At 38.4% G+C, this 12,557-nt stretch overlaps 1 protein-coding gene across 1 annotated transcript; it reads left to right on the top strand.

Moving 5' to 3' along the window:
* The first annotated feature begins 285 nt into the window (after nucleotides 1-285).
* LOC134271460 (uncharacterized) lies at nucleotides 286-12,267 on the top strand. Its single transcript, XM_062753654.1, has 5 exons — nucleotides 286-464; nucleotides 3,721-6,283; nucleotides 9,052-9,133; nucleotides 9,762-10,807; nucleotides 11,187-12,267. The coding sequence occupies exons 2-5, from the start codon at nucleotides 3,737-3,739 to the stop codon at nucleotides 12,039-12,041; spliced, it is 4,530 nt and encodes a 1,509-aa protein (XP_062609638.1). The 5' UTR covers nucleotides 286-464; nucleotides 3,721-3,736; the 3' UTR covers nucleotides 12,042-12,267.
* The last annotated feature ends 290 nt before the right edge of the window (nucleotides 12,268-12,557 follow it).

Here is a 12,557-nt window from a genome sequence, read left to right as displayed (position 1 = left end):
TATACAAACAACCAGATCTAGAAAACATTTTTTTTATCTTATTGTCCATGAATATTAATATTTGAGAATTTTTCACTTGAAAAATAAAATTTATCTTCAGAGTTCCATGCAAATTCACTTTCATTTTCCTTAATAATCCTTTCCTCTCCCTCTCTCTTTCTCCCTCTCTCTCTCTCTCTGTGATTTCTTCTCTCTCTCCTCTCTCTCTATCCCTCTGTCTCTCTCTCTCTCTCTCTCTGTGACTGTAACACAGATTATGCAATATAAACACTTTCGCTGAACACACAAGAATGTCAGAATTTCTCCAATAATTTCCCAGCATGCCTCTCTCTCTGCCTCAGGCTCAGTGAGTGTGTGTGAAAACATTGTGTGGGGAATATTGGTGATCCAGGATCAATACATTACAAATGAAAGATGGAGGAACACACTGTCTGATTTTACAGAGGGATATTTACATGATAATGGTGGGTAAGACTTCTGATGGGACCTTGTGCCTAATATCATAGTGTTGTTCTAATTAATTCCTCCTGAAATTTTCTTCTGAATCAGCCCTTGAGTCATTTATAATGTGTCTGATGTAAATGTCTGCCTGTCAGTCTGTCTGGTCATTCTAGGCATGGATTCTGGCTGATCAGCTAGTAGCAGTTTCTATAACTGTATAATTGGATTCTACTTGTACTGTTACAGTAATTAATTACAATCTCTCTGGTTTTCTGTAAGTACAGATGAACTCTCTCTATCGGGTCTCACAGCTGAGACAGTTATACATTTGTGATTACTCTGTATGACTGCTGTGTCTGCCAGAGTCTCTGTTGATTTAAGGCCGTGTGACAGTTATAATGTGAGAACCAGCCCTATATTCTGTGACCTTGGTAATTCTGTTTACAAATACAGTTCTGAAGACCTGCTTCTGACAGATGGAGGGGGGCCTCTAATAACTGTACTGTAACTCTCTCATCAGAGCTGATCCTGTGATGTATAAAGAGATGATGAGTCTTCTCCTAGCTTCACTCTTGTTCTTTTGTTTAGTGGATTCTATAAGAACGTGTGTAAAAAGAAAGCACAGATTTCAGTACCAGCCCAGGTACTTCTTATTGATTAATTATTAAATGTTAAAATGATAAAAAAAATCAATGAGTTTTCCTATTGATCTCCGGCTGATAAATCTCAGGTTTAACACATGTCAGGGTTTTGTTGATTTTTTTCCCCGTTTATATGTTATCTGATAACAGGAATTGGTCAATTACTGTGAATTACAGAGAAACTTCCTAACAAGTAAATGACTCATAATGATGGTGTAATGTTAATGAGATTCAGTTAGCAGTAAAGGCAGCCAACACCCCACCTTGAAATCTCTCTTTTTGAAAATATCCTCTTTCTCTCTCTCTCCCCCCTCTCTCTAACCTCTCTCTCTCTCTCAGTCATTAATAAACCTCACCACACTTGTCAGTAAAGCTTTAATGAGTCTCCCTCCCTCCCCTCTCCCTACTCTCTCTCTCCTTCTCTCTCTCTGACTTTTGTCTCTCTTTCTTACTTTCTCTTCACCACTCTCTTTCTCTCTCTAATTAAGTCAATAACAAACCTCACACATATCAGTTAAAAGCCTCCTCTCTCTCTCTGATCTCTCTCTCCCTCTCATTCTCTCTCAGTCAATACCAAACCTCACACATGTCAGTTATAAAGCCTTAATGAAGTGGGAAACTCCACACCTGCCTCATTTCCTTATTGTAACAGACAGATGGATATTTATAATAGATTAACCTCACTAACAGGTACACAAAACTGCTAGAAAAAAGTTTACCTGTCTGGAAAGGGGGGTGGGGGTGCAATTATATTAAATTGTCATCTGTTACTGTTATTTAATCTTATGTGTTTTTTTATGTAATCTCTGTTATATTCACAAAGAGAATTGAGATCAATAAATTGATGGATTGTTGTAAACAAATGACAAAGTCAGCAGGAGCCAATGAGTTGTGAAATAAAAATTAACCATTATTCTAACTGGGCTCTTCTCCTGTACATGTAATACTGTGTTGAGATCAATTGCACCAAGCTAGCTGTAAATTGTCCACAGCAAAGTGAAAGTCCTTAATTCTCATGCATGATCAGTCATCTAGGAAAGGTATTGTGTGGGAGGAGGAGGAAAGGAAAGGGGGGAGGGGGGGCTGGGGTGAAAAAACCCAACTTTAAATAAAAAACGTTTACTGGAAGAAAGTATACAATGTCAAGATCATGTAGTTAACAAGATGATAAAATTGCTTTTCACAAAATTAAGATAATCTACGCTGTGTAAGTACTGTATACAGCAGAAAGAGTTGGTAAATTTATAATAGAACATGCTTAAAGTGAATCTAAAGATTATTTTGTTAAAGAGTTTCACCTGAATGGCACTTTATAGGACTCAACAGATGTTTCTGCATGATGTAAGAACAAAGGAATTGTAGCAAACTTTATAACACCCCATTGTAAGGGGATTCAGTTGAGGGATTTCTTTTGACAGATATTCTCTAGTTGTCAACCCAAACAGCTGATTTTAAAACTGGTACACTGAAGCTCACAAAAATTATTTTTAATGCCCTGTATTCAAAGATTCTGGGCATATTGTTTTCATTATGTTCATTTGCCTGAAATAGATTAAAGAAGTGGGGTCCAGTAAATGTAGTACTCAGGCCAAAAGGAAGCAATTTCAGTTGGGGGGGGGCACAGCCTTACATTTTCATTTGGGGGCACTTTCAACTATCAAAATTCAGGACTGAGGCAAAAAAAAGGTAATCAGACATTAATTTAGGGGGCATAAAATTAATTATTTTATAATAAACTCTGATATGTCAAAGTTACTCAGGAGTGCAACACACCCACCCAGATCCTAACAGCCATATTACTACACTGTACATGTACATGTATTTCACGGGAATGCTTATATTAACCAGTTAACACCCAAAATTAAAGAAAAAGTTTTACTGTGAATTATCTCCAAACCTATAAAAGCATTGATAAAGGCTAACTTAGTTTTAGTAGCTGGCAGAATTGTCTGCCTAAAATGATTGTAAGACGCCGACTAGAATGGAGGTGTAAGATTCCTGTAAATAGTTAATAGCAGTCTAAGACTTTGTGTCTGAGTCAGTAAGCTCAGGCAGGCTGTCTGTGATCAAGACAGGGGGATTGATTGAGGTGTGATGTTTGACAAGTCAGTGTTATTTCTGTGTGAATCTTATGTATCCCAAAAAACTATACAGCAATAAGAACAATCTGCAGCAGGTGATGCACATCAGCCAAACACAGGGAATTCTTTGTTTACGTTTGATGCAAGGCACCATTAACCTGTGTGCATAATCGTGTTAATAGGTGTAACGTGTACATGTTGTATCAAAACGGTAATTGTGGGAGAAAACATTCAGCTGGGATTTAAGAAAATTACCGGAATAAAATATGTTAGAAAATCTCTTCATGTAAAAAGACTAGTGGCTGATTGAACACAGCATTTGGATAATATTATATTATCATGATTTAACACAAAGGAGGTCTTTGTATGGTATTATATAGTACAGTATTGCACAGTATAGTATAGTGTTATTATAGTAATATTAAATAGTATAATTGCATTGTAGTATAATTTTTGTTTTATATTTTAAAGTGATGAAGACACGGTTAAAATTACTTTGTCCCCTGAATTGAGCACTAAGTAGATGCACTAATATTATCAATGTTTATATTTTTCAGGTCATGACCCGTCTCCATGGTTACTCAAAGCGTAATGTCCACCGCCTGTTCTGAATTTACTCAGAATGCCTGGAAAAAAGATCTCTGCAAGAACTGTCAGCGGCCCCGAGCAGAGCACAGCATCGTGGGAGATTTCAACCCGGAGTCTACGAGCTCACCTATCCCTACAAAACGGACTTCCATCATCGCTGATGATGTCATACATCAGGCAAAACGCAACGCTTCCTTGATTCTCTCAGAGTTAGAGGGTCGAAGTGATGGAAATTCTGACTCACGTAAACCGCGGACTTCTCGAAGTTTATCCGTGGAAAAAGAGAAAATACAAAAGTCGCTGATATCGTACTCAAAAGTGACTGTTAATAATGTACGAAGTATTCTAGTCAAAAATGGTGAAATACGCAGGAAGACGTACGATATTTCTTTTGTGGAGCAAGAGCCCTCTGTGATCGGGGAGGATGGGGGATATGACAATCTATTTTTAGACAAAGAGGAACTTCCTGTGGAGGAGGACACTGGGGAGGATATTTCGTTCACGGAGGAGGAGCGGGAATTTGTGCTTCAGGCGTTACATAATACAATCTGGAATTCAGATCTGAACAATCTAAATGGTGCTAAGAATAGAACAACTGAGGATGATAAGAGTTATGAATTTGAGGATGCTAAGCTGTCCTCACTATGGAAAAAAGACAGGTTCGCAACACTACGGGACTGTGATAAATTATTCTCCCAGAGGTTCGGGACATTTCCTCTCAGAAAACCTCTCGGCTCAAAGTCAAGTTTAGAGCAAATGTTTGATAGGGACGGGAAACTTGAGAGGTCATCTTCCGATTGCGATCTGAAAAAAATAGAGGAGGAGAGAGAGGGAACGCACTATGAAACAAATTTCTCGCTGTTCGAGAAACGCCGCAGTCGGTCGGCCTCCGAAATGGAGGGTCATGTTGAAGAGCAGGGAGGGGCACAGCCGTACATGGATGTAAATATCATGCAATTTAATGGACAGGGTGAGGAAATAAAAAACGGAGAAGATGATGTGTTCGAGATGGACAAATTCGATGCAGAGAGTTTGTTTGAGAATTTTTCCACAGAAATAGATTTTGATTCCTCGTCAGCCGGAATGGCTTTAGTTGACCATTTAAATGCCATATTGGCACGATACAGTGACAATGTCTCAATTAAAGGGTTTGATGATAATGATTTTTTGCCAGATTCTGACCCAGGTGACCTTCCAGCCAACAGTGAAAAAATCCTGGAGAGTTTGAGAATTCCCAAGGGTAGTATAAAGTCAAAAGAGCTGGAGGCAAAGATTGTGTCACTAGCCACCGATATAAGGAAGAAGAAGCGCCCTGCCCCCCGTCCTCCTGTAGCCCCACCCCCTCAACCCACTTCCAGAAAAAGCTCAAGTCTGAATAGTGACCAGTCCTCCAAAAAACCATCGCCATCACACTCACAAAACTTATCTGAACCAAACTTTAAAATGGTGCCTATTGGTAAATCTATCACTGGCAATAGTCAGGAGAAATTCCTATCACCCAAACGCACAGGTGACTTTCATGATGATTTAATGGACAACAGAGCTAAGAGTGATAACAGCAAAGGGAAAAAAGGGATCACCTCCTTTTTCCGCAGTATACTACGCAGAGGGAAAGATTCACCTGAGAACTCCACGGAACAGATCTCTGAGGCTTCTAGTCCCCCCAGAGTCGCTGCACCAATTACTCCAGTCACCCCCTCACCGGAAAAAAACAAGGAGCCATCTCCTGAAGCTAGAGAAGAGAAGAAGTCACCGCAGGTCAAAGCCAAAGTCCTGCCTGCTGTGTCATGTAGGAAATCCCGAACCAGCATCATAATGTCAGCTACCGAGACATCAGCCCTGTTTAATGGACCACAGGGAAATAAAACAGAGGAGACAATGGAAAGTGAAAGTATGACAAGTAGCATGATTGTGGAGGAAAATGAAAGTAAAAGTGAAAGTACTCCTAGTGTAAAACCATCTGTACCAACAAGACCAAAACCCCCACCAAACCCTAAACGACCAACGGTCTCCCCCCAGCATGCAACAAGGGAGGGACGTTCCTCTTCCCCTGCCTCAGAAAGAAAGGGTTCCACAGGGGGTAAAGACAGGAAGGGGTCAGACAGTGAAAGTGCAACAGGGAGTTTAGAGAGGCCAGACAAAGGGAGTCTGGAAAGAGAGATCAGTAGAGCTCTGTCCAAAGAAGATAGCCCCAAGAAAGATACGGAGCCTCAGGTTGTGAGAAGGCGAGCAAAGAGTCCTAAACGAGTGTCTGCGCCTCAGAAACCAGCAGTACCACCTGGGAAGACTGTAGAAAGTAAAAACGCCTTGTTTACAAAAGAATTGGAAATGAGGCTGAGTAAAACTCTGGACTCCAAGGCCACACCGCCATCTGCAGGTCAGAAAGGGAATGTGGCACCACCTAGTGGTGGTGGACAGAAACCAAATGTGGAGGTGAAGAAGTCAGCACCTAATCCACCCACTACAGCTGTCAGGTCAGAGGTCACAGCGGCTCCACCTGGTGGTCAGATCAGTCAACAGTCAGCAGGTAGGGTATAGGATTTGTAAACAGAATGAAAAGAATATGCAATTTTCATGAGGAATATTTTACATTTTATCTAAGGATTCTCAGTACTTTTTAAATTCTTCTAAATTATCAATAACTGCACCTCTTGGTCAATAGATCAAACAAGTTGGCACTGCATATGATTTTTAGACGGGGTCACGTGACCCCGTCTTTTAGTTTACTCTCAGAGGCCTAAAAATAGAAAAGGGAAGCCGTGGTGATAACACATGAATTAAATCTACGCATACGCAAGAGTGCAGAAATTGTTTCGATCAAAACATAAACATTTTGTATCAAACTGAAGAAATTGATATGAACTTTTGTCTAACTCAACTAATAAAGTATTAAGATAATTTAAAACTGAAAATTTTAACTGTAAATAATACTAGTAGACAAAGTACTATCCTGCGTATTATTATGACTGTGTACGCATCATCCATTGTTTACTTCCGGAAAAATTATTAGTTTGTACCTGATGAAATTCGGAGCAGTTCAAAAAGGTTTCTAGACTGAGCAATTATTAAAATTTCTACTTCAAATCAAATTAGGTGAAAAATGTGAATGTATATTACTCATATTTTTGTTTTTAGTATGTTAATGAAAAAATAAAGTTGTTATTAAAACTCGTAAAAAAAAAATCACATTTGTGAAATCTAGCATGAAGATTATTTTGACCCCGTCTTTCAGTACTGTCTCAGTACTTTGATTCATAATTTCTTCTGAAATAATTTTTGTGTTTATCATACCGGTATGTTTATTGTGTTGACTGAATTTTTTTTATGTATTATTTTATTTTTTTTAAATCAGTGCCCTGCAAGATGCTATTTTTTTGACTTATTGTAATTGAGAATATCCATAAGGCCGGAATTAAAAATATCTTTGTTTCCCCTAACCCGACCCTAAATTATCAAGTTGGGTCGGTAGGTAGGTAAACAATTTTATTTTTCTGACAGCAGCTTTGAAAATACATTCTAAAATTTAATGGAAAATTACATTTATAAATAAGAAAAGTACAAAAGAAAGCGATTTGTTATCAAAATGCTAAGTATCGACATATGCCGTTTAAAATAAAATTCATGATTAATTAATTCACAACTGTTATTTAGTTGAACTTGTGAAATATATACATTTAAATAAATTGAATTATTCCAAAATACGTTACATAATATTTTTTAAACCTTCCATTAGCCTTCAGAGCTTATAGACGCTCTATGTACTTTTTTGAGTTCCATGAGATTTGCAGTGGTTCTGAAGCATTTTGCTTTGGAGTTAAAAAGTAAGTGGCTAATTTTAAATCGCAGGTTCAAATCCCGATGAATAACGTTGAAAACGGTCCTTCAAAGGGGACCATAAAAACAAACTGATGTCCAGTGTCGCAGAAGATGCTGGCTCAAAAAAAGATCCCCCACTGCTTAATGGCAAAAAAGTGCTAAGTACGTCTAAATTTGGAGCAATGGGGAAATGTTTAAATGTCGTCCTAACTAATCTCGAGGATTAAAAGCAAAAAAACAACCAGTTTTCAAGGATCGACCTAATTAAAGACAAATACACTGGACGTCTCAGGAAGCTGAATCATGATTTCAAAACTATATAGAAAGATTATGTTAACAATAGTTAATTGAACCAAACCGAGTCTACAAATGATAAAAATGCTGTATACAATATCATAGTCACGAAGTTTTACCACTAAATAAAGGCATGAAGAAAGGACATCTGAATTATATTTATCAGGATGAATATGCAGCCATATTTACAACGACTCGAGTGGCATATATAAAACATAGGTACATAGATGGACTGGTTATTAGATCAAAACTCAAATTAGGTAAAAATCAGTGTAATTGAATGATTTGTTCACTAGGTGGGCCCCTTATCTACTCATGAGGCGTTCTTACCATGTATTACGTACCTTGAATTCAAAAGACAGGGTTTGTTTGTTGTTTAACGTCCCTTTCGAAAATTTATTCACTCACATGGAGACGACAAGACACCTCCGAGACGCTCTTAATTAGTCATGCCAGGTAGATTTTATTATCGAATTGTTTCATGAGTAAAGAATTCCAATTAGCTAAAAGCAAAAGATTGAGACATTGTTTTATGAAGAGCTAATGTTATAATCACATCTGTCATTTTGTTTCCAACAAATGCTTGAAAATCACAGTGTAGAACAATTCTTATAATAACATTTTGATGAAATTGTATTTTATTAAACTTGGTTAATAATAAAAAAAATGTTTGAATCATCTTATTAAAAAAGATTTTTAGTCGGCGCGATTTAATTGGGTCGGTCGTTAGGGGAAACAAACGTATTTTTTATTTTGGCCTAATAGTTTTTATACTTTAAGCATATATATTGTCACACTTTAACACAAAATGAGTTTGAGAATATTGCTAGAAACATGAGAGTGGTGGGGAGTTACACACCAAAAAGATTACTACTGTTTTTGTGCACATGATCACAGGATAATTTGAAAGTAGCACAGAGAGAAATGTGCTTGAATATTTTGTCAACAAAATCAGATTTAATAAAACAAAAAATACACGTAAACACTTTTTTGATGATTTGCTTAAATGTTCAAATAAGACATTTTTCTAAAGTAATTTGTAATGTCATTGTAAAACTTGTACACATTTTAAATAATGATAAATTACTGTGCAGCAGTCCTGTGATATCAATATTTATAATACATTGAGGGAAATGAATGTGTTTTGTTTGCTGATCCAGTGAAGTACAATGTCTTGTTTTTATTTTCAGTTGATCACCTCTATGACAGGTGGCTCCACATTGAATCGTAGGAACACTATCTCTGTAGGAGAGGACCCCTCCATGGTCTCAGGTCAGTCTGACTATTATAGACTTCTGTGTCATAGCAGATATACTTCATTAAATATTTCTTTGTATAGACCTTACCCTCAGATCACTGAAGGTTAGCTGAACTTGAATATGCTGGGTATTATTAAGGTTCAAGAAAAACTTGTGTGTTACGTGTAAAAATCATCAGACATAAAACACTCTTATATCAAGAATTTCATTTGTATGCAAAAAAAAAAAATTAATGCAAATCACCATGTTCACCATAAACAAATTTATTTCTGTTAATGGCATATTGCCACATAATCTTATGCTTGTACATGATGAAAGCTAAAAATGATACAAACACTAAAAACCAATTGTTGTAAATGTAGGAATGACAAGCACATGCAGTAAAATTTAATTTTGAATTGAGATTTTATGTCAAAATTTGCACAGTCAGGACTTCTTATCTTGAGCATGGGGAAACTGTTAATAAAAAGAGATTGAGATGTCAGAAATAAAGTCAAGCTTATTATGGGGCTATTTGGGGAAAAAATTATCATCTCTTTTTAAAGTATTCCTTGTATTTGAGATATTGAGGGCCATGTGTAATGTGTTAGTATTGTTGGTTTTGAACGCTACTTAATATTCTAAATGATGCCTTGTTTCAGGAGAATCCACTTCCTCCGGATCAACAGCAGAAAAATACGATGAATGGCCAGAGTTTTCTCCTCTTGGTTCCCTTGAAAATGTTTATGAACCAATTATCCCTAAGGAGCCCCCTCCCCCTCCCCCCTCTGGGCCTCAGGGTGACGGTGATCTGACAGCTCCTCCAAGCACCGCCCTGGCCGTTCCTAAGTCTCCCAGTGAGGGATATCTGGAGCCGGTCACTCACCGGTCTACAGCAGCCAATGAAACGCCAGTAACCACGGTAACCACAGCAACCAATAACCAACTGACCAATCATCAGTCAGTCATGACTCAGTCAACCAATGAAATGATTGTCTCTGAGGAGGTCAAGGTTTCCATGGAAACATCAGTTCATCAGGAGGTCAGTGTGGATAACGTACAAAAGAGTTCAGTGGAGCCTGAGATCTCGACAGAGAGAGAAAGAATCCTAGCTTCACAACCAATTTATGAAGAGATCAATGGATATGGAAAGGAGCCAGCTAAAGAGTCGCCGAGTTCAGGGGATCTTCAGAAATCAGTCAATGACAGTTTATCAAAAGAGATGCACAGGTTCATGACGGACAGTCTGACAGTGGATATGAATGAGTCGGTGATTTCATTGGACCGTGACTTCCCGCCGGCGTCGCCGTCACAGACGGGCATGTCCTCGGGGTCAGAACCGTCCTCCCAGTGCAGCACGCTCAGTCGACCGAAACCGTTACCAAGGAAACGATCCAAACGGGAGAGCTTCTCGCTGGAGCAGCCCTATATAGCGATGAATCGTGGGAGCGTGACGTCGGCGCTGAACGAGACACAGCTGAGGGACATGTTGAATCAGCTCACGTCGATGAACCTTCAGACACTGAGGGATGTTTACACACAGTATGAGCGTATCTTTATAAAGGAGCCGGTATCTCTGGGCGTGCCCACGGCCGGTCCACTGAAGTGGACAGATTTTGATATTTACGGGAAACCTGTCCACTCCTCTGAGCGATGTGTTGTGTACAATGCCAAGCTCAGACTCAGCTCAACCAACTGTCAACTCATGGTAAGATGAGTCTTCAAGTAGCATTCTCAGTCTGTACAGTGTTTGTGTATTAAATATGTGTAAGTCATTGAAACTATAATCTGTATACTTTATATTTATTTGTTAGAAAGAAAGAGAAATGAGAATTTATTTTGGTTATATTCATTTCCTTGGACAGAAAAAAATTTTATCTTGAGAATTTTAGGCACTGGCTTCTTTGTCATCATTAGTTTATCTCTTTCCACTAAATAGTGTAGCAGATATTCATACTGAAAAAAGCTTTGTCTAAACAATTCTTAGTTGAACCTAGAGTAATTTGACTAAATTTCTTTATAAATGTCCTGGGTATGGATTAAAACTGTAGATGTCTGTAAAACTTAATGTTTATGATTTAATTTAGCTACAGCACACAAAGCCTGACCTGATGTCTTCCCAGCATCCCACACTGCTGAAGCCGACCGTCATCTTCTGTGATCACATCCCCTACTCCTATCTCACTGAGGACTTCATCAAAACCAATCAGCTCCTCCTCAACCTACACACCAACCAATCAAACTCCGCCAAGTGTTTCGTGGCTGTTGGACAGTTTGACATTTCTGACAGCCTCTCCAGTCACATGACCTCTATTCGCCATGGTAACAGTCAGGTGATGTGGACAGTAGAGGACATGATGGAGAATGTTCTATTCTTTATGTTACAAATCCTCAGTGCGATCTCTCACTGTCTCGATCAAGGCTTTAGTCTAGGAGACGCTAATTTCCGGGATGTATTTATTATTACCAGTAGCAACTGTTCCCATGGTAACATTGTGGCATTCCTTCCCCATCAGAGGTCACTAGATGGTTCCCACATTGATTCCGTGTTCTGTTTTCTGGATAAGTATCTCGCTGAAAACATGTCAAGTCGAAGTGAGTACGAGTTTGGGAAATTCGTGGGAGGAGTTCTGAAAGTGCAAAAAATGTTACAGTGTCGTAAGATCGAGATCCTGCCGTTAATTCGTAGTTACGTGGAGTTTCTTCTCTGGGGACCAAGCGAGACGTCGTGGCAGGGCGGGGTGGAGCGAACCAGCAGCCTGGAGCCCAAACTGTCCATGTGGTTAGAGAAAGAACGGGCAGCGATGGTGCATAGATTCGCCCGGGAATCGGCAGTCGAAGAGAAGAAGTATTCCATCACTGAGTTTTACAGAATGAAGTTCCTGTTAAAGTCTAGTGCTGTCAGTCTGTCTGAGTGTGTCAGGACTCATATGTCTTACTGATCTAGGTCAAGGTCAGACAAGGTCATTTAATCAGAAATATGATTTACTGTTTGATGATATTGGTCATATCTACAATTTAATGATATATGTTTGTAGTTTTTATTCTTAAATGAAAATGTGAACAAGAAGCATTGAAAATATGTCAAATTTATACCTATTAAATTCTTAATTGTTTCCCTCATGACTAGTGCTGCTTTAAGAAGAGAAATCAAATTTTTCATAAGTCACTCTTTTTTGGGTGGAGGTAGATATAGCATCTACTGAAAATATCCTTCAGTCCTCGACATAATCATGATAATACAAACTGTCTCTTAATACTGAATAATGTGTATTCCTAGGCTTATAGGAAAGATTCTTTTCTTTCTTTGGACGAGGGAGAGAGGAGTGTTGCTCTATAAGTATAGGTCTGAATTCAGACCTAATTCCTGTCCACATATTACATGCTCTGTTATGCATAAAACCATTTTTTTTCTTCAGTGCAAAATTGATAAAGATTTTGTTAAGTTTAATTTGTAG

The sequence above is a fragment of the Saccostrea cucullata genome, unplaced genomic scaffold (assembly GCF_032062105.1).
Source record: "Saccostrea cucullata isolate Sc308-1 unplaced genomic scaffold, CSIRO_AGI_Scuc_v1 ctg1375, whole genome shotgun sequence".
Taxonomy (NCBI): Eukaryota; Metazoa; Mollusca; class Bivalvia; order Ostreida; family Ostreidae; genus Saccostrea; species Saccostrea cuccullata.
Note: the sequence above shows the minus strand (reverse complement) of the source record. Positions and strands in the feature narration are given on the sequence as shown.

Coding starts and splice junctions, on each gene's coding strand:
- LOC134271460 (XM_062753654.1), top strand. CDS start 3,737: ATGGTTACTCAAAGCGTAATGTCCACCGCCTGTTCTGAATTTACTCAG. Junction 9,134..9,761: donor GGACCCCTCCATGGTCTCAG/GTCAGTCTGACT, acceptor GCCTTGTTTCAG/GAGAATCCACTTCCTCCGGA. Junction 10,808..11,186: donor CAACCAACTGTCAACTCATG/GTAAGATGAGTC, acceptor GATTTAATTTAG/CTACAGCACACAAAGCCTGA.